Genomic DNA, 21,738 nt, shown 5'->3' with positions numbered 1-21,738 from the left:
AATACAGCCATTTTATTTATTATCCAGAACCACCAGTGAACCTACACGAGTCTTCTGAGCTTATATGGAATGTTGATGATGGAAAATAGTGGAAAATCTGAAATAATAAGTTTTCTTTGGGGACTATTTTGCCTCAATACACCCTGCATGTATCCCTCCACCATGAATGGATTAAAATAAATTGATTAGCAAGGCCGACACTTTAACGCAAAACTGTCGTAAAACAGTGTCTCAGTCATCAGGCAGTGAATTCATAACCATTTCATGTAGTAACTTTCTGTGAGGGAGCTTTTAGAGGTGGACGTCTGGTTCCTATCACCACCACTGTGAACAGTTCTGACTCTGTAAGTTTAACAGAGCGTTTCACACCAAACCACTCTGAATGACTCTGTTTACATCTAAACTGTTTAATTATGTCGCAATTTTGAAAAGATTGGTGGAGTTCCCCTTTAAGGGCTCAGTAACAGAACCAGCCTGTTTAACTGGTAGAGATAGAAAGAAGGCAGAAATGGTCACGTGACAGTGAATTACTGTATTTCCAGCCCAAGATGTCCTTTTTTCTTATATAGATGTATTTTATATTTAGGTTCTACACCTAAGAGTTTCCCTCACCTTGCGCCTGTGTAAATATGATGTGACAATAAACGTGATTTGATTTGATTTGACAACTGAGTATTTAATCATATAATTCTATACAACCTTTTCTTTACTAAAGAACCCTTGAAGAACCATCCTTTTTAAGTATATAGAGAAGAACAGTTTAACCATTTAAGGAGCCATTTTTTTCATTTAAATGGTTCTTTCAGTGTTCACTCTTCTGTCTTGACCCATTGCCTTTACTGAAGAACCCTCGAAGAACCCTTTTTTCGGCGTGTGTGCAGTGAGAGGCTGGAGACCCTAAGAGGTTCCACTGCAGGGCTGTAAGCTAAACAGTGCTAATGTCATTTCTTGACCCACTGCTTCTGTACTTTTTTTGAAAATGTGTTTTTTACTTGTACTTTATTTGAGCGGGAGACATGCATCCAGTCTTGTGCAAAAGTTTGGGCGCCCCTGGTCAAATTTTCCGTGCTTTGTTGGTTTCCTAAGTGGACAGAAGAGAACACATCCACCACAGAGAACACACTTCTGCACTGAATCTGACCTTTTGACCTGTGCAGAAGTGGCACGTTTTCACATTTTATGTTTCCTGATATGTTAAACTCAGCAGACAAATAGAAACTGTGCAGTATAAACTGAAAAATGCCATATTTAATTGTGCTCTGTAGATGATTCTGCTTCACTCATTTTCACATTAGTAAACAAAACAAGTCATTTGACCAGAGGGGCCCAAGCGTTTGTATATATAGGCGTGACTGTATATATAGGCCCGTACGTATACAGGACTATTAGATCAGATGTGTAGATTGTAGATCTAATGTATGTAAATTAGCTCATGCACCTCCGGACTCGGCGAGCCAGAGCGCGCTCACGTTTCCTTCGGCAGGGGCGCGTGCACGGCCTCTTTTCCTGATCCTGAAAACTTCTGGATCCTGTGTCCCATTGTGACTGACTGTTTTTCTGCGCTCATGGTCGCTTCTCCCTTCCTCTCCTCACACACACACACACACACACACACACACACATATACACTCACCCTCACATACGCACCCTCTCTCTCCAGTCAGCTCACAGGGTTCAGGGTGGCAGCAGGGAATGAGGTGAACATGAAGAGAACAAGAGACGACTTCCACTGCCCTCACACTTCACTGGATGGACGTTGACTGGCCAGCACGAACCGGGTAAGTGAAGAGGCTGAAACTGTTCAGTGTTCAGTGTTACAGTGAAAGCCTGTAAGCGAGAGGCCGGAGCAGAGGATGCGATTGTGGTAAGACCAAAAAAACACATGACAAAGCCGACGAGGTGCTTTAAAGACAGCTTGTACACTGTTTTTACATTATTAGGTCCAGGAAACTATCAAAGGCAGGAAGCTTAGGCTATTTAAAGCTCAGGTTTAGCCTGTACAGTCTTTAAAAAGGGGTTCTTTAGGAAAGACAGAGGTTCTATATAGAACCGTGAACACCCTAAGAACCACTTGCATGCTTAAAGGGTTCTCTGCATGGTGAAACCGTTCCTCAGATTGTGTTGTATATTGTTCTATATGGAACCTTTTTGAAAAGCGTTCTTCTATTATTACAATACCAAGCTTGTAACAATAGAACCATCTGTTTAGAACCATATACGGAATACACAATCTGAAGAACTGTTTCACCATACAAAGAACCCTTTAAGCATTCAAATGTTTTTTTGAGTGTACATGGTTCTACATAGAATCTTTTTGAAAGGGGTTCTTCTATTATTATGATGTCAAGCTTGTAACAACAGAAGAACCCTTTTCAAAAAGGCTCTATATAGAACCATATACAACACAGTCTGAAGTACCATTTCTCCATGCGAAGAACCCTTTAAGCATTCAAATGGTTCTTTGAGTGTTCATGGTTCTATATAGAGCCTTTTTGAAAAGGGTTCTTCTATTGTTATGTTATCTAGGTTGTAACAATAGAAGAACCCTTTTCAAAAAGGCTCTATATAGAACCATATACAAGACAGTCTGAAGTACCATTTCTCCACGTGAAGAACCCTTTAAGCATGCAAATGGTTCTTTGAGTGTTCATGGTTCTACACAGAATCTTTTTGAAAAGGGTTCTTCTATCGTTACAATGTCAAGCTTGTAAAAACAGAAGAACCCTTTTTGGTGCTATATAGAACCTATTTCAAAAAGACATATACCACACAGTCTGAAGAACCATTACACCATGCAAAGAACCCTTTAAGCATGCAAATGGTTCTTTGAGTGTTTATGGTTCTACATAGAACCACTGTCTTTACTGAAGAACCCTTGAAGGACCGTCTTTTTTAAGAGTAGATTTTCCTAGCAGGGGCTCAAAGCTCATTACTGGGCGTGTAAAGTTCCATCATGCTAATGTATCTGCGTAATAATACGAGTGAGCAGAGCCGGTTATGAGTCATGAGTTATGCTTTTATTATTTTTTATTATATGCATAAAAAATATTAAAACATTTGTGAAGTCAAGTGACCCAACAATAACCCAACAATGACCCATTTTATTCATACAGTTGTTACAGGTTGGCTGTGAAGTCATGAGGTCATCGTCCTCTCGTTTGTCGAGTTTTTCCTCAAAAGACTCCTTATGGAACCGGTAAGAGACGCAAATTTATTGAGAAATTATTTGTTGGGTTTTCTCTGTGTGTTTCACCATATTTGGAACTGGTACTGAAAATGGAGGCAAGGGAAGTTTATTTTATATAGCGCTGATCACACACTGCGGTCATTCAAGGTGCTTTATAAAATAAAAAATATGAAATAATTTCAAATTAAAGTTTAGAACGTAACAAAGTAAAGGAGAAAGGAAAGTAAATATGATTAAAATATGATTAACACAATAGATTTTAAAAGAGAAAAATCAATTCACATACAACCACATATACACACTTTCTAAGCCGCTTGTCCTTCTGGGTCACGGGGGGGGCTGGAGTTATCCCAGCGGTCATTCGGCAAAAAGGCAGGAAACACCCTGGACAGGCTGCCAGTCCATCACTGGGCAGATACACACACACACACACACACACACCTAGGGGCAATTTAGCTTGTCCAATCAGCCTGACTGCATGTCTATGGACTGTGGGAGGAAACTGGAGAGGAAACCCACACAGACACGGGGAGAACATGCAAACACAGTAAGAACCCTGGTTTTCCGGCCGGGGAACTGAACCCAGACCGCCCCTTTAATTAATCATTGAATTGAAAATCAGAACCGTGATCACTCAAAGAACCATTTGCATGCAAAGCGTTCTTCGTATGGTAAATGGTTCTTCAGATTGATGGAGAATATGTTGTATATGGTTCTATATGGAACCTTTTTGAAAAGCGTTCTTCTATTGTCACGATACCAAGCTTGTAACAATAGAAGAACTTTTTTGGTGCTACTTTAGAACCACATACAGCACATTCTGAAGAACCATTTCACCATACAAAGAACGCTTTGAGCATGTAAACGGTTCTTTGAGTGTTCACGGTTCTATGTAGAATCTTTTTGAAAGGGGTTCTTCTATTGTCACGATGTCAAACTTGTATCAATAGAATAACCCTTTTTGGTGCTATATATAAAAAAAAACCTCTTGATACAGAACCATATACAACACAGTCTGAAGAACCGTTTCACCATGCAAAGAACTCTTTAAGCATGGAACTGATACCGAAGATGAAGGCAAGGCAAGTTTATTTACAGAGCACCTTTCATACCCTGCGGTCATTCAAACTGCTTTACATATGAGAAAATATGAAGATAATTCAAATTAAAATTTAAGAAGTAAAGTAAAGTAAAGGAGAATGGAAAAAAATGATTAAAACATCTGATTTTAAAAGAGAAAAACCAACTATATATCACAATTAATCACACTTTCTAAGCCGCTTGTCCTTCTGGGTCACGGGGGGCGGAGCTGGAGTCTATCCCAGTGGTCATTGGGCAGAAGGCAGGAAACACCCTGGACAGGCTGCCAGTCCATCACAGGGCAGACAGACAGACATATACAGTCGCTCACACACTTAGGGCCAATTTAGCATCTCCTATTGGCCTGACTGCATGTCTCTGGACTGTGAGGGGACCCTGGTTTCCCCGCCATGCTGTCATTAATTTCGCTACTTGGAAATGTTAAGTAATACACACCGGTCAGGCATAACATCATGACCACCTCCTTGTTTCTACACTCATTGTCCATTTTATCAGCTCCACTTACTGTATAGGTGCACTTTGTAGTTCTACAGTTACAGACTGTAGTCCATCTGTTTCTCTGCATACTTTGTTAGCCCCCTTTTACCCTGTTCTTCAGTGGTCAGGACCCCCATGGACCCTCACAGAGCAGGTACTATTTGGGTGGTGGATCATTCTCAGCACTGCAGTAACACTGACATGGTGGTGGTGTGTTAGTGTGTGTTGTGCTAGTCTGAGTGGATCAGACACAGCAGTGCTGCTGGAGTTTTTAAACACTGTGTCCACTCACTGTCCACTCAATTAGGCACTCCTACCTTGTCAGTCCACCTTGTAGATGTAAAGTCAGAGACGATAGCTCATCTGCTGCTGCACAGTTTGTGTTGGTCATCCTCTAGTCCTTCATCAGTGGTCACAGGACGCTGCCCACAGGACGCATGTTTGGTTGGTGGACAATTCTCAGTCCAGCAGTGACACTGAGGTGTTTAAAAACTCCAGCAGCACTGCTGTGTCTGATCCACTCAGACCAGCGTAACACACACTGACACACCACCACCACGTCAGTGTTACTGACCACTGAAGAACAGGGTAAAAGGGGGCTAACAAAGTATCAGAGAAACAGATGGACTACAGTCTGTAACTGTAGAACTACAAAGTGCACCTATATAGTAAGTGGAGCTGATAAAATGGACAATGAGCGTAGAAACAAGGAGGTGGTCATGATGTTATGCCTGATTGGTGTATGTTCCCATATACTGTGACATTGCAATCACAATAATTTAATAATTTAACACAATAGTTAAAAATTATAGGTTTATTATGGTTTATTATGTGGAAAATAGTAGGCGCTAATATGCTAATTGCACTGGTAGTGCTGCTATCAGATGCAGCTGTAATGAACCATCTTCATCTCTGTTATTGAACAAAATGAGCTCAGTAGAGCAGATTACAGTCAGGCTAAGCTACACTTTAAAAAGATGGTTATTTAGTAAAGGCAATGGTTCTATTTAGAGCCATGAGTTCTATATAGAACCATTTGCATGATTAAATGGTGGATTGCGTTGTGAAACGGTTAATTAGTTTGATGGAGAATGTGTGGTATATGATTCGGTATAGAACCTTTTTGAAAATGGTTCTATATAGCACCTAAAAGGGTTCTTCTACTGTTACAACATTGACATTGCAACAGAATATAACCTTTCTGGTGTTAAATAGAACCATATAGATTTCTTTAGTAAAGAAAATGGTTCTTTAAAGAATGATGAACACTCAAATAACCCTTTGTATGATTAAAGGGTTCTTTGCAGTATGTAAGGGTTCTTCAGATTGATGGAAGATTTGCATGAATGTGCTATACATGGTTCTACATTGAACCTTTTAAAAAAGGATTCTGTATAGCACCAAAAATGGGTTCTTCTGTTGTTACAAGCTGGACATCGTAACAATAGAATGACCCTTTTGGGTGCTATATAGAACCATTTTCTAAAAGGTTCTATTTAGAACTATCTACAGCATATTTTTCATTAGTCTAAGGAACACTTTCATGATGCAAAGAACCCTTTAATCATGCAAAGGGTTCTTTGAGTGATCATGGTTCTATATAGAACCATTTTCTTTACTGAAGAACCGTTGAAGCACCGTTTTTTTTAAGAGGGTACACATTCCCTGTCAATCTGAGGAAGCATTTCACTATGCAAAGAACCAATTAAGTATGCAAATGGTTCTAGAAATCATGAAGAACCTTTTTTAAGACTGTGGAAGTTGGGGTGGTGAACAGCAGTTTTGAGCAGATTGATACTGAAGCACTGAAACATCAATTTTTACATATATTATCTATGCTAAAATGGTTCTTTGCATGGTGAAATGGTTCTCCAGAATGATGGAGAATGTGTTGTATATGGTTCTATATAAAACCTTTTTGAAAAGGGTTCTTCTGTTGTTACAAAATTGACAGTGTAACAGAATATAACCTTTTTGGTGTTAAATAGAACCATATCCACTCTTAAAAAAGATGGTGCTTTAATGGTTCTTTAGTTAAGAAAATGGTTCTTTATAGAACCATAGACACACAAAGAACCCTTTGCATGATTAAAAGGTTCTTTGCTTCATGAAAACGTTCTTCACATTGGTGGAAACTGTATGAATGTGCTATAGATAGTTCTATAATGAACCTTTATCCTAACAGAAGCAGAACCCTTTGTATATATTTGTGTTATAGACATGGTGGAAAGAAATCCGAACCGTTTCACACCAAACCACTCTGAATGACTCTGTTTACATCTCAAGGACTAATTCAACTACTACAAAAGCTTCCATATATATTTTATTTATATATTTTATACATATAAATGCCCACATTTGCTATATTCACTGTAGAAATACACAAAGTAGTCCCCTTTCATATCCACAAGAATATTTACAAAAAGAAAAACGTATCGATATCGGAATATTAGCCTCGGTATTACTTGGTATCGAAAAGGCAACGAGCTGTATCGCCCATCCGTAGAGAACAGCTGGAATGGAGCCTCTTGTTTAGCCCGTCATGTGAGGCAAAACGGCGCATGCGCAGAGCTGAGCGCTACCCACAGTGGGTGGATGGAGAGAGAGAGAGGGAGAGAGAGAGGGAGAGAGAGCGTGTATGTGTGTACGGATGTCACATATTGCGCATTAAACGTAGGCTACGGTCTGACGAGCGAGCAGAGACGACACCCGGTGTGGGAATCCAGCGGAAAACGGTCCTAATTTAACGGCGAAATGTGGTTTTGCTGCCGCGGCGGTTTGAACATCATCACCCGGAATGTGTTCATCCGCCGCCGCTAACGGTCGTTCAGTTTACACCGTGAGCCGCAGCCGCAGCCGCAGCCGAGCCGTCCAGATACTCGAAGCAGAGGTTCGCAGAGGGAGGGAGTGAGACAGGACGGTACACCGAGTCCCGAAACCGCCGCTAAAACGATTTTTCCCCCGAGCCGGAACCGTTTTTTTCCGTTTTTCTCTCCTCCGCTGTTTGTTTATTAGCCTGCTAACGTCAGTCAGTCAGTCAGCCAGTCTAATCAGCGACTAACCGCCTCGGAAGTTTCTGCTGTTTTTCTCTTCTTTTTTAATGCTCTCGGTTTTCTGAACGAACCTTCCCGTCTTGTTTGTTTTCCTTCTTTTTCGGGGGGAATACCCTTCCACCGCTGCCCGTGTAGGATGCCGGATCAGATATCGGTGTCCGAGTTTCTCTCGGAGACGACGGAGGATTACAACTCTCCCACCACGTCCAGCTTCACCACCCGCCTGCAGAGCTGCAGGAACACCGTCGGCGTGCTGGAGGAGGTAAGAGTTCCTCCTCAGGAGGAGAACCATCAACAGCCTGGACAGCCTGAGAGAGAGAGAGGAGGGGTCAGGAGTGGACAACATGAGCAGGAGTCAGAGAGGAGCAAACTGGAGGAGAGAGAGAGAGAGAGAGGGAGAGAGGGAGAGAGGAGGTGTTCGGTGCACAAGATGGTTCTTCAAGGGTTCTTTAGTGAAAGGAATGGTTCTATTTAGAACCACGAGCCCTGTTTAGAACAATTTGCATGCCTAAATTGTCCTTCAGATTGATGGAGAATGTGTCGTATGTGGTTCTATGTAGAACCTTACTTAAAAAGCACCAGATAGTTATAGATCTGTTATTCTCGTGATGTCAAGCTTGTAACGATAGAAGAACCCTTTTTGGTGCTATATAGAACCATATGCTACATATTCTATATCAACCGGAAGAACCATTCTACCATGCAAAGAACCGTTTAAGCATACAAATGGTTCTATTTAGAACCATAAACTCTATTTAGAACCATTTGAATGTCTAAATGGTTCTTTGCATGGTGAAGTGGTTCTTCAGATTTTTTTTAAAAAGCACCAAAAAGGGTTCTCTCATTCTCATGATGTCAAACTCGTAACAGGAGAAGAACCCTTTTGGTGCTGTGTAGAACCAAATATAACATATTCTCCATCTACATGTAAGCATGCAAATGGTTCTACATGTAACTCATGTCTCTGTACAGAACCATTCCCTTTACTGAAGCACCCCTTAAGAACCATCCTTTGTAAGAGTGTAGATGATGGTGTGTTTGTGGTGAGTGTGAGAGCAGTGGTAGTGTGTTGGGGACAGTGTTCAGTGGTGTGAGGGTGAGGGCAGTGGTAGTGTGTTGGGGACAGTGTTCAGTGGTGTGAGGGTGAGGGCAGTGGTAGTGTGTTGGGGACAGTGTTCAGTGGTGTGAGGGTGAGGGCAGTGGTAGTGTATTGGGGACAGTGTTCAGTGGTGTATGTGTGGTGTGAGTGTGAGAGCAGTGGTAGTGTGTTGGGGACAGTGTTCAGTGGTGTGAGGGTGAGGGCAGTGGTAGTGTATTGGGGACAGTGTTCAGTGGTGTCATGTGTGGTGCTGAGTGTGAGAGCAGTGGTAGTGTGTTGGGGACAGTGTTCAGTGGTGTGAGGGTGAGGGCAGTGGTAGTGTGTTGGGGGACAGTGTTCAGTGGTGTATGTGTGGTGTGAGTGTGAGGGCAGTGGTAGTGCGTTGGGGGGCAGTGTTCAGTGGTGTGTTTGTGGTGAGTGTGAGGGCAGTGGTAGTGTGTTGGGGACAGTGTTCAGTGGTGTGTTTGTGGTGAGTGTGAGGGCAGTGGTAGTGTGTTGGGGGCAGTGTTCAGTGGTGTGTGAGTGTGAGGGCAGTGGTAGTATGTTGGGGGGCAGTGTTCAGTGATGTGTTTGTGGTGAGTGTGAGGGCAGTGGTAGTGTGTTGGGGGCAGTGTTCAGTGGTGTGAGTGTGAGGGCAGTGGTAGTGTGTTGGGGGGCAGTGTTCAGTGGTGTATGTGTGGTGTGAGGGCAGTGGTAGTGTGTTGGGGGGCAGTGTTCAGTGGTGTGAGTGTGAGGGCAGTGGTAGTGTGTTGGGGGGCAGTGTTCAGTGGTGTATGTGTGGTGTGAGGGCAGTGGTAGTGTGTTGGGGGGCAGTGTTCAGTGGTGTGAGTGTGAGGGCAGTTGTAGTGTGTTGGGGACAGTGTTCAGTGGTGTATGTGTGGTGTGAGGGCAGTGGTAGTGTGTTGGGGGGCAGTGTTCAGTGGTGTGAGTGTGAGGGCAGTGGTAGTGTGTTGGGGACAGTGTTCAGTGGTGTATGTGTGGTGTGAGGGCAGTGGTAGTGTGTTGGGGGGCAGTGTTCAGTGGTGTATGTGTGGTGTGAGGGCAGTGGTAGTGTGTTGGGGGGCAGTGTTCAGTGGTGTGAGTGTGAGGGCAGTGGTAGTGTGTTGGGGGGCAGTGTTCAGTGGTGTGTTTGTGGAAGAGTGATTAGAGTTTGACAGAATTGCAGAATGCAAAACTGTGTTTGGTAGAGTGGCTAAATAGTGCTGGGCGAGGTTTGATCAGATAGTTTTGGCTGGGATTTGGCTGAATAGTGTTTGGTTGTGTTTGGCAATTAATGGGTCATAGAGTTTGATCATACACTTTTGGGTAGCTTTTGGCCAAATAGTGTTGGGTAGCCTTTGGCCAAATAGTGTTGGGTAGCCTTTGGCCAAATAGCGTTGGGTAGCCTTTGGCCAAATAGGATTGGGTAGCCTTTGGCCAAATAGGATTGGGTAGCCTTTGGCCAAATAGTGTTGGGTAGCCTTTGGCCAAATAGTGTTGGGTAGCCTTTGGCCAAATAATTTGAGTAGTGTTTGGCCAATTAATATTGGGTTGTGTTTGGACAAATAGCGTTGGGTTGCTTTGGCAAAATAGCATTGGGTAGCTTTTGGCCAATTAATATTGGGTAGTGTTTGGACAAATAGCGTTGGGTAGCCTTTGGACGAATAGTGTTTGTGTGGTAGGTAGTGTTTGGCCAAATAATTTGGGTAGCTTTTGGCCAATTAGTATTGTGTAGTGTTTGGACAAGTAGCGTTGGGTAGCCTTTGGCCAAATAACACTGAATAGCATTTGGCCAAATGCTTTTTTCGCTAATGTTGGGCCAAATAGTAGTAGAATTAGACCAGACGGTTCTGGGCAGTGTTTGGCCAAATAACGTGTAACTCAGTAACAGTGTTGTTTAGGCTTTTTTCAGGGCTCTCAGTTGTGCTGTTAAATATCTCTGACCCTGTTTGGAAAGAAACGTTCAGAAAAATATATTTGGTTTCAAACGCTTTTCTGACCATTTTTGTCCTGCAATGACTGAGATGCTACTTAACTGATCTAAATAACGAGTGACCTGTTGCAGCATTCGCTGCTGTGTGGAGAGTTTGTTGTGACACATCCTGTGTTTACACTGAGTAGCTGGTTCAGCCTGGAGTTACATTTGATTTTGATTAAGATTTAAGTCTTAATTATGACTCTTATGAAACGCAGACATCGGGCCGTTTGTGCTGAAGTTTATCCCTCTGTCAGTGTGGAAGCTCAGTGTCATCCATTGAGACTTCAGGTTCATTTGAATGCGAGTTCCTGCAAGTTCACCATTTTTGGTTACAGGGGATCATTTGCATGCTGTTGCACTTGACGTGCTGTAAGGGTGTCGGTGCTTCCACCTGCAGCACCATTGGAACCTCCACTGATGTGTTATGTTGGTAAAATTTTAAAGAGTGCTTCCTTCTTCTCTGTGGAGCAGAGTGGTCAGAGCATCGCTTATGGGCCTTTTTACACCGCATGTGCGTTTTTGGTGGTTGGAATACACTTGGATTTCACTTGACTGCGTAAAAAGGTCAGGTGTAAACACCACAAGGACCCACTGTGAGCGGATAATGATTGGAAAACAAACGGATGGATCTTGACTGCATTTGACAAGTGCTTTCTTTGTTTCCGTGGTCCGTCTACCGGGGCTGAAAGATTAGTCGTTTTTATTTCAAAGCCGCACTTTTAGACAGTGCAGTTTTCTAATCGCAAGAGCTGCAATTTTTAAAAAAGTAGTTTGGTTGTGTTTGGCAGTTAGTGGGTTATAGAGTTTGATCAAACACTTTTGGGTAGCCTTTGGCCAAATAGTATTGGCTAGCGTTTGGCCAAAGAGTGTTGGGTGGCCTTTGGCCAAATAGCGTTGGGTAGCTTTTGGCCAATTAGTATTGGGTAGTGTTTGGACAAATAGCATTGGGTAGCTTTTGGCCAAATAGTATTGGGTAGTGTTTGGCCAAATAGCGTTGGGTAGTCTTTGGCCAAATAGTATTGGGTAGTGTTTGGCCAAATAGCGTTTGGTAGCCTTTGGCCAAATAATTTGGGTAGCTTTTGGCCAAATAGGATTGGGTAGTGTTTGGACGAATAGCGTTGGGTATCTTTTGGCCAAATAGGATTGGGTAGTGTTTGGACAAATAGCACTGGGTAGCCTTTGGACAAATAGTGTTTGGGTGTTGGGTGGTGTTTGGCCAAATAATTTGGGTAGCTTTTGGCCGATTAGTATTGGGTAGCCTTTGGACAAATAGTGTTTGGGTGTTAGGTAGTGTTTGGCCAAATAATTTGGGTAGCTTTTGGCCGATTAGTATTGGGTAGTGTTTGGACTAGCGTTGGGTAGCTATATATACTATAATAGTCTACATTATTAAAAATGTTGTCTAAAGTTTTAAGAGGGTAAATTTAACCTAGTATCACCGAGTTCTGTGGTGACTGTAGAGTTAGACCAATCAGAGGCAGCCAAACCCCCATGTGTTGTGACATCACAACCACAACTTACTGGCTTTCTGGCACACTACACTCAGGGGTCAAGGCCTCAAGCTAGAAAAAGTGGACATTCTGGTCTTCTTGGCAGCCTGAACCTTAATTTACAGAAAATAATCACAATTCAAATCGCAGTCGCAATATTAGTCCGAAAAATCGCAATCAGATATTTTCATCAAATCGTTCAGCCCTACCGTGTACAAATACATTATTAAAACCGCGTCTTCTGAGTGCTGACTAACATCATCAGACTTCTGCAGTTATCCGATTGTTCAAATGTCATGTGAACATCATACTCCGATCTGGATTAAGAAATCCGATAAAGAGGCTGGATTTTAGCTCAGTAATCAGATTTCTCAGTGCATGTGAACTCTTATCCTGATTTCTATTGGATTTCTCAGTCTGCGCATGCGCGAGATCAGACGATGGATGTCGCAAGATGCAGCAAAACGCTGTTGGAGCGGCGCTGAAACCAAACACGAAATAAAGGATTTGAATATTCTTCATGTTCTGGATGATAAATGTTCATATTTTCAGTAAAGTGGCGCGATGATTAAAAAAAAGCCACTCATGAATTTTGAGTTTTACATTTACGTTTACGTCATGTCTTCTTCTGTGAGTTTATTGGCTGGTTGCAAAGCAGAAATCTGATTACTGTCTGAGTCATGTAGACCCGGAGTTTCCCCTTTATCTGATCACTCAAGTGCATGTAAACGCGCTGATCAGATTACCGACAAAATCTGATTTTCTGCAGTTATCGGATTATTGAGTGCATGTAAACACAGTCAGTGAAACGATAGATGGAGGGAACATGAGGCTGGAATTTTCTCCAAACAGAGAACTTTTTAGCACTCAAGTTTGACTCGTATCATTGCAGGGAAAAAGTAAAACAGAAACGACGTTAAATCAGATCTCATCCGGTCAAACTGGGGACACGTTTTAGTGGAAAGTGTAAATAGAAACCAGTCAGTTTGTCCAGATACAATCCGGACACTAAACACATGTTAATGCGAGATGTAAACAGGCTCTAATGTTTGTGTAAGGGATTTGTTCGCTTATCTGTGTCTTGATGGCTTCTCTCTTAAAGATAATGGGTTTCAGACTGACACGCTGACAATTATCCTTTTCTTTCCACCCTGTGTCACTGTTTTCTGTGATTAGCAGTCAAAAGCATCATAATGCAATGAGCAAGACTGTTGCACCTCACTTTAAATTACACCTAAAAGTCTATAAATGAACTACGATGCCTGTCTGAGCTTCAGCTCTGCAGTTAAACTACGCATCTTCTTTCATACCCTAAAACAGGTTGGTTTGTAGACGGACGGGTTGATTGTTTGTCTGGCTCATGGTGGGCTCCGCTCACATGACTCAGCCTGAGTGGAGAGCTAAATTATACTTTCTCTTGAAACCACGTTATGAAACTGTTTAGTAGATGATTTTACTGCTGTCACTTGCCCAAGCAGAAGTCGTCCGTTTGGCGCTCTGAACTTGTGCACTGAGCTTCGAGGAAGAATAACTGCATTGACATGTTGCATGGGTGGCCATAGCACGAGGAGGGGGTTGACCTTTGGTCACCAGTCATTTGCTTTTCGGGCCTACAGACCGAAATATAAAGGCTGTTTTACCGTAAGGACTGAGACATGAAATTGACGGCGCTCGTTCAACGCACTGCAACCTCTCAGTCCTTCTGTACAAACTGCGTTCGTTATTACGTTGCTGTGGCGGTTTAAACACTCAGTACTGAAGGGGGCGATAGAGGACAAATCAGAGAGGGATCTACTGTTGTTCCAACAGCCTCAACAGCTAAACGTGGACAGGAGAGGAGAGTGAGCTGCTTTACCTCTTCTCTTGAAGTGGAAATGCGATAAATATTTGATGTTCGACTTCTCGTCTGCTATGGCAGTTGAGAAACATGCTGGCGGTGCGAGACCGCTTGGTCAGACTTGGCTGTCGTTATAGCGCCCCCTTGCTCAACACAACTGCGCGCGAAACCCCGTCTGCGTAGCTCGAAGCGTCTGCGTTCGCGTCCTTGCGTGAAGTATGTTACAAGCCTAATAGTTTATTAAACACTAAGTTACGATAAAGAAAGATAAACAGGTCATACAAAGATGTTTGTGGTGTAGTTTGAGTTTTGAACTTACTTCTGAGCCTTTTACAGATAGTTTACCACTGCTTTGTAATAGAGTGACAGTATTTTGTTAACAGTTAACACAAAATAGACACTTGTTATATTTTGCAGCCCTGATTTTGTGAATATTTTTCTTTTTCTGTTCTTGGGTGGCAACACTGGTCAGTAGGTATGCCTACAAGTTAAAGCATTTAGTTTTACTGATATTACAGCATGTAACTGTATATGTACACTATATTGCATATGGCAATTTAAGGACATAACAGGTAAGAAACAAAGTAGAAACAAGTGAATCAGTATTTTACAGCTCTAATATTGCATAAGTTCAGCAAGTATAATGTAATGTAATGTAATATTATATAATAAAAGTAACTTATAGTTTGTTGCCATTTTTCCATTTTATTACCGACTTACAACTATTAACAATCAGTAGTTTAGCCTGTAATTTTAAAGTAAAAAATAATATTGCCCTGATGTTAACAGCTTATTAAACAGCCTATATTGTGGAAAACCATATTTTTCTACATTTTTTAGCAAAAAATGCGTGAAAAGGCTTCACAGCAGTAGGCGACTGATGGTGGCAAGCAGGTGTGAAAACGTTGCCATGGTGACAGCATGAAAATGAGTGCTTATCGTGTATCATAAAATTTCTTGGAGTATTGCGATATATTTTTGCCATATCGCCCACCTCTATAGGGGACCGATCAGAAGCAGGGCTGAAACATTAATTATTTTTATATTGAAATCGCAATTCAAAATTTTAAGGAGGGACATTTTTACCTAATAACATGGAGCTTGTGAACTGCTGTGACATCACAACCACAAATGAGTGGCAGGCCGTCGCACTGTGTTATCAGTTGAAGTCTCAAGCCAGAAAAAATATACCCTGGTCTTCATAGACTGTACCTCAATTTATACCTTAATTATTAATAATTGCAATTTAAATTGTAACTGCAATACTGTAAATCTCTGTAAATTCAAAAATTTAAGTAGGAAAATTTTACCTAATAACATGGAGCTTGTGAACTGATGTGACATCACAACCACAAATAACTGGCTGGCTGTTGCACTTATACGCTGGTCTTCTTAGCCAAAAAAGGCCTGTACCTCAATTTATACCTTAATTATAAATAATTGCAATTTAAATTGTAACTGCAATACTGTAAATCTCAATTAGATACTTTGCCAAAATCGTTCAGCCCTAATCAGAACAGATATCTTTTATTATTACAGCCTGTTTATAATATAAAGACTGCCAAAGAGGATGGCTGGAATATCTTTGCCAGCCCACCTGTACGGGGAACAAATCAGAAGCAGTGCTGAAAGATCAATAGTTTTTATATCAAAATTGCAGTTTAAGAGTGTAAATTTCGAATCGTAAGAGCCTTACAGTCTGTTATCAACAACGTTCAAAGTTTTAAGTAGGGAAATTTTACCTAATAGCTTGGAGCAGTTGAACTGCTGTGGCATCGCATCCACAAATGAGTGGCAGGCTGGCACACTTACACGCTGGCCTTCTTAGCCTGTACCTCAATTTATACCTTAATTATAAATAATTGCAATTTGAATTGTAACTGCAATACCATAAATCTCAATTAGATATTTTGCCAAAATCGTTCAGCCCTAATCAGAACAGATATCTTTTATTATTACAGCCTGTTTGTAATATAAAGACTGCCTAAGAAGTTGGCTAGAATATCTTTGCCAGCTCTAAACGCTGAGTTATGAGCTGGAGGTTTCGTTTTCAGTTTCACCGTTTTTCATTTTCAGTGATCCGTGGAAACTAAGCATACGGTGTTTGGGCCGTGTTTGGTGGAAGCCTGTTACATGACTGGAGGGCTTGCGAGCATCTCTGATTGCACTGTTCTGATCAATCGCCTCTCTGTTGGGCTGATGTGCTCTGTGTTGGCTGGCGTGTTTGTGTGATTGAGTGTGTGTGCAGTTTGAGATTGGCCTGTTGGAGAGCCAGAGGGTCGGTGGTGTTGCCAGGGAGGGGAGGGGAGGAAGGGGAGGGAGGGGAAAGGCCTCGTGCTGCTGTAACGCTGTGCGCTCTAATGCTTTCCCCTCCATTACGTAACAAGCAGGCCTCACAGCACTAATCGGAGCTGCCAGCGCCGACTGAGACAGGCTGACATTACACAAATACCTAAGGACATACATACATAGATAGAGATTCATTTTATACATGTATAGCATGAAAATAGGGGAGAGAAAGAACAGAAGGCTAAGCTCCAGTAAGGCCCAATCCCATTTATTACTTTTACCCCTACCCCTTGTTTTTGTGTGTCACCTTGCCAGCAACCTCGCTGCTGGGCTTTAGTTACATTTAGGGCATCATATGCCTTCAAAGAGGGGGGCAAATATTTATTATCACCACCCCTAATTCTTCAGTGATATGAAGCTGAAGTCTGATATTCACCAGCTTCCTGTTCAAACTTTCCCGTTCCACCTTAAATGGAGCAGCAGTTACATTCTGGCACTACAGACATCAGAACTGCTGGACTATTTAAGGTGGAACAGTATATTTAGCTAGCTAGCTACCGAGACATCAGCACTACTAGTGATTTTTATGCTTGTTCTGAAGAAAAGGACCAAAATACATTGAAACCACATTAAACTAAGATAATAAACGGTTATCGTAATTTTTTATCGGAGAAAATTCTCACATTTGTGTGTTTCTTTAGTCTCTTGTTCTCCATCTTGATGGTTTTTTCCTGTCACACTCTGTTTAGAGTCTCTGAAAACCTCTGGCATGTAGCCCTAACACTTCGCCCTACCCCTCAATCGGGACACCCTACCCCTAAATGTGAACACACAAAACAGAAGAGTATGGCTAAGTGGTAGGGGCGAGGGCTGAAATGGGATTGGGCATAAATTTTGCAGGGTTAGCTGTAATAACCCAGTCGGAATGACCTCTGACCACCAAGCCAGCAAATTTTGGTTGATCTTACTTGTCTACAGAGCTGAATATATTTTTTTGATAATTTTATCAAATACTTGAATATTCTATAAGATTAAACAAGTTCAAAACATGTTTTGCTCTGATCAGATAATAAAGGTGCTATTATTTTCATTATTGTTATTCATTATTATTATTATTTATTGCTAGTTTGATGTATGTTGTATTCATTGCATAAATTCTATGAATTTCTTTTGTTTTTAATCTGTTTTTTAATTAAACCATATGCAGAGTCAGTACGCCATTAAAGACGATCAAATCTTTGCAACTGTTATGAATAAGAGCCAACGTGTGTCCGAAGCAAGACATACAAAGTAGGTGCTGTATCAATTTTTAGGCTGATTAGACAATGACAGATTGTCTAGCAAATAGACGCAGTGTTTTTCATATTTTTGTTATAAATAATGCAATTTATTTGATTCAAGCTGATTCAGAGCTGTTAAAAGAGTTGAATGCGATTTATGTATTAAAGTGATTCAGCTAAATCAGTGAGGGTTCCAGTCTGATGAATCACCTCAATCACTGAGTCATTATCACCTCAGTAGACTGGAACAACTGTAACATCTGCCATTACAGAAAAGACTGGAACGTCAAATATTTCCTGGTTTATTGGTGGAATGATACTGAGCCCAAGAATATGCAGTATTTTAGGATTAGCCAGACTTGTTTTCTGTACACTGTTAGTAATAAAGGTTCTGTTCAGGTACATTTTTCGTTCATCGAGGTACAAACAGTGTAAATGTTCCCTCAAAGCTACAACAGTGGTTTTAAGGTCTGACTGTGAACCTTAAATAAGTTTTTCCAGGTGAAAAGTTTCGTATTTGTACCTTTTCATAACCGAATGATTTAAAACAGAACAGTAAAATAAAAGCCTGGAGTCGAGACGGGGTGTGTGGAGTCAGTACAGCTTAGAACATATCATTTCAGTGGATTATGGTTCAGTTATGTTCCCTGACTAAAGGTACTGAGATGGACCCTGGAGGGAACCACCCCAGTGATGAGAGGGGGACTGACCCAGTGACAGTTTAGTACCTTTATTTCTGTGTGTAATAAATCATTTTCATTTAATCCAGTCGTGCTTCCCTGACGAGCCTGTCTGTCCTTTAATCACCGCCTTTGTGTCTTTGAAGCTGCTCCTGGCTCGTTTCAGAATGACGATCCACGAAAACCAGCAAGGCCGCTCGATGGACGTGCAGTAAATGAGGTTAAAAAAAGATAAACAAGATACTTTAGGAATGATGTCAGCGTCTCTTCTAATGGGATGACTCATCAGGTCAGAACTGTTACCTCAGGTTCAACAAGTATAAACACGGCTCTCCCTCCACTAAAGACTGTTCTGGTCTCAGATTGTTGATTTTGTTTGTCCACAGCGTGAGGTGCCTTCAAACTGCCCCCCCCACACACACACTCCAGATTTGGTGTAAGGAAGAAAAGTCCGTGTCATGAATCACCTCTCGGGCTGGCTGCCTCCCAGCTCCGCAGGCCACGGCCTAAACGAAAACCATCTGTTGGGACTCAGAGGCCACAGCATGCACAGGGCAGCGGTAGCTCTATCTGCTCTGGAACTTGAACAGAGAGAGAGAGAGAGAGAGAGAGAGAGAGAGAGAGATAGCAATCACATGACTCAGGCCTGCCTGTAAACCAGGGGTGGGACAGTATGAAGTCTTCCTATTATGATATCAGTCACCGAAATCGTCAAGTCAGAGTTTATTTATATAGAACTTTTTACAACAGGTGTCGTCACAAAGCAGCTTTACAGAAAAATCCGGGTCCCAGCCCCCATGAGCGTCGCCAATGGCAACAGTGGCAAGAAAAAACTCCCTAAGAGCGAGAGGAGAAAACACTAGCCACGTTTACATGCAGCCTGATAATCCGTTAATAATCCGACTAATAGCTCAATCGGAATAGAACACGTCCATGTAAACACCTCAGTCGGAATAGTCTAGTCAGATTGAGGCCATTTGGAATACAGTTTCTATCTGATGGATCGAGGTGGGTAATCCTCTAAATAATCCGTTAAATAGAAGAATAATATCCGTGTAAACGCCTGTATCTGATTACATTCCCTGTCGGAAAGTTTAAGTCCGTTCTGATCATGTTCGTCGCGTCATAGTGAGAGTTTATACCGTTCAACGTGGCGGAGCAGAAACTGGTCTGCAGAGGAGACGAAGTTTATGCTCTGATCTTTAAAAGACGGCGGTGGGACGGACGTCCAGCTTATGTGTCTCAGAACACGATGTCTTCCTCTCGGCGCTTCCTTTATAAGTACATATGAAGCACGTTTTCCTGAGTCTGACCTCATTTTAAAGTGATTAAAACACAAGCGCGTCAACTGGAAACTCATCTCACGCGGACTGGACCTCACGTGATGCTGGTTGTTATGGTAACGTTTACTCTAAGCGCTACTCCACGCATGCGCGTCATTTTGCATCGGATTACTTGCGGTGAGCATGTAAACTAATATTTTCTATCAGATTGTTGAATAGAGTGTGCATATAAACACCTCAGTCTGAATCTGTAATCGGATTGTATTCAATCGGATTGGCAAAAATCTTTGCATGTAAACACAGAAACTGAGAGGAACCAAGACTCAAAACGGGAATCTATTCTCCTCTGGTCCACACCGGATAACAAACAGCATTAGAATAAAGTATTAGAATAGAAAACGGGGAAAAACAGTCCACAGTGGTTAATTAGATGGCTTGAGTTTATGCAGCAGCATCATCAGGAGAAATTGTCACAGTTTCCAGCATTATTGCTGAAATAGGGCTGGGCAATATGACAATATATATCATCATCATGATGAATTATGCCATAGCACAATACAGTATACTCTTCTGAACATATTGTGTACATAGTCAGTGCTTGTAGTCATTGACCAACTGCATGTTTCATTATAAAGAGAGCAAAATTAGTCCGTTTAACTGGGTTTAGTGCAACAAAATTTGGCAAATATTGAATAAAAATCTTATTCGTAGATGGTATTTTTCCCAATGTAGCTTTACTGGTTCGTTTTTCTCGGCTCCAACTAGAGCTGGGCGATTAATCGAAAAGTAATCGAAACCGATATTCAGAACCTCTAATCGACGTAATCTTGCCCATGTCGGTTATTTCGATGTGTTAAAATTCTGTTAATTCTTTCCCCACTCTGTGTGTTCATGTACTGTCCACTTCAAAACTTACCACCGCGTGTGTCGTCACGTGACTCCGCCACGCCCAGTCTGTGACATGGAAGCTAAGGCTGCGTTCACACAGCAGGTAAAAGTGGCCCAAATCTGATTTTCTCACCAAGTCCGATTTTTTTTGTTTGTCTGCTCACATTATCTTTTAAACGTGATCTGTATGAGACATCAGTCTGAACAGATCAGCTCCTAAACTGACCCGCAAAAGAACAGAGCTTCACGCCAGTCGCTCCCCGAGGATCAGCTTCATCTTCACCAGCATCACAGGAGCCATCATGAAGCCTCACTGACTGACAGCTGGGCTCATCACCCAGAATGTGTTCAGCTCGCCACAAAAAGGGCGCGGCCACTTCTTTGGTTTGTGTCCTCGGATTCTTTAAACTTTGCTTTAAGACTTTTAACTCCTATTTGATGCTGCAGCCTCGTTCTCCTACGGCTGCGTTTGGCCGTTTCTTTCGAAATCTCTTTGAACACGGAGGGTTTTGGATGAATCTCTTCAAATTTTTGTACAGAAATATCACCCAAATGTTTTGAGTCTCAGCAGCGCGAAATTATGACGAATGTCGAGTTGGATTAACGTAAAAGCCGCGTGAATTCCGATCTGGCTGTTGAGACAATTTATGTTAAGATGTGCATATTTACAGTACAAACCAAACAAAAAAACCCCACAAAATAATCGTTCAGCAAGGTAAAAGATTTAATAAACCATGATTGATTTGAGGTCATATCACCCAGCACTAGTTCCAGCTAATCATGGAACGAATTACGGTTCCTGGGTCATGTAAATACCTTTTAGTGATTTGTTACAACATATGAGTGTCAGTAAGATGTTCACTTCTGTATTTGTGCTTCTTGCTGATGTTGTAAAGTGTGAAGAGTGTGTGCCAATGAGACTCGTCCAAAGAGGAAGTAGAACGTTAAATCAACATTTAAAGCACAGCATATCATGGACGTCATTTGCTTATTTCCACAGGGTGAAATTTGTTGTTATTTATCTGTTAAAATGTGTTTTAGGGCCTGTTTGTGTGATTTTGAGGGAAAGAGGCGAAGTGCACTCAATGTGTTGAATGGGACACTGCAGTTTTATCGC

The 21,738-nt window shown here is 41.8% G+C and overlaps 1 protein-coding gene across 3 annotated transcripts in view; it reads left to right on the top strand.

The window, feature by feature from the left end:
• Window positions 1-1,616: 1,616 nt before the first annotated feature.
• The window catches only part of asap1b (ArfGAP with SH3 domain, ankyrin repeat and PH domain 1b), a 169,856-nt gene continuing 149,734 nt past the window's right edge, over window positions 1,617-21,738 (top strand). For all 3 annotated transcript variants that reach the window (XM_036558094.1, XM_036558093.1, XM_036558092.1), the window contains exons 1-3: window positions 1,617-1,778; window positions 3,114-3,196; window positions 7,954-8,080. In XM_036558094.1, coding sequence (XP_036413987.1) covers window positions 3,138-3,196; window positions 7,954-8,080 — 186 coding nt within the window. In that variant the 5' untranslated portion in view covers window positions 1,617-1,778; window positions 3,114-3,137. The remainder of the gene's footprint in view (window positions 1,779-3,113; window positions 3,197-7,953; window positions 8,081-21,738) is intronic.

The sequence above is a fragment of the Colossoma macropomum genome, unplaced genomic scaffold (assembly GCF_904425465.1).
Source record: "Colossoma macropomum unplaced genomic scaffold, Colossoma_macropomum, whole genome shotgun sequence".
NCBI lineage: Eukaryota > Metazoa > Chordata > Actinopteri > Characiformes > Serrasalmidae > Colossoma > Colossoma macropomum.
This window is presented reverse-complemented; position numbering and strand designations above follow the sequence as displayed.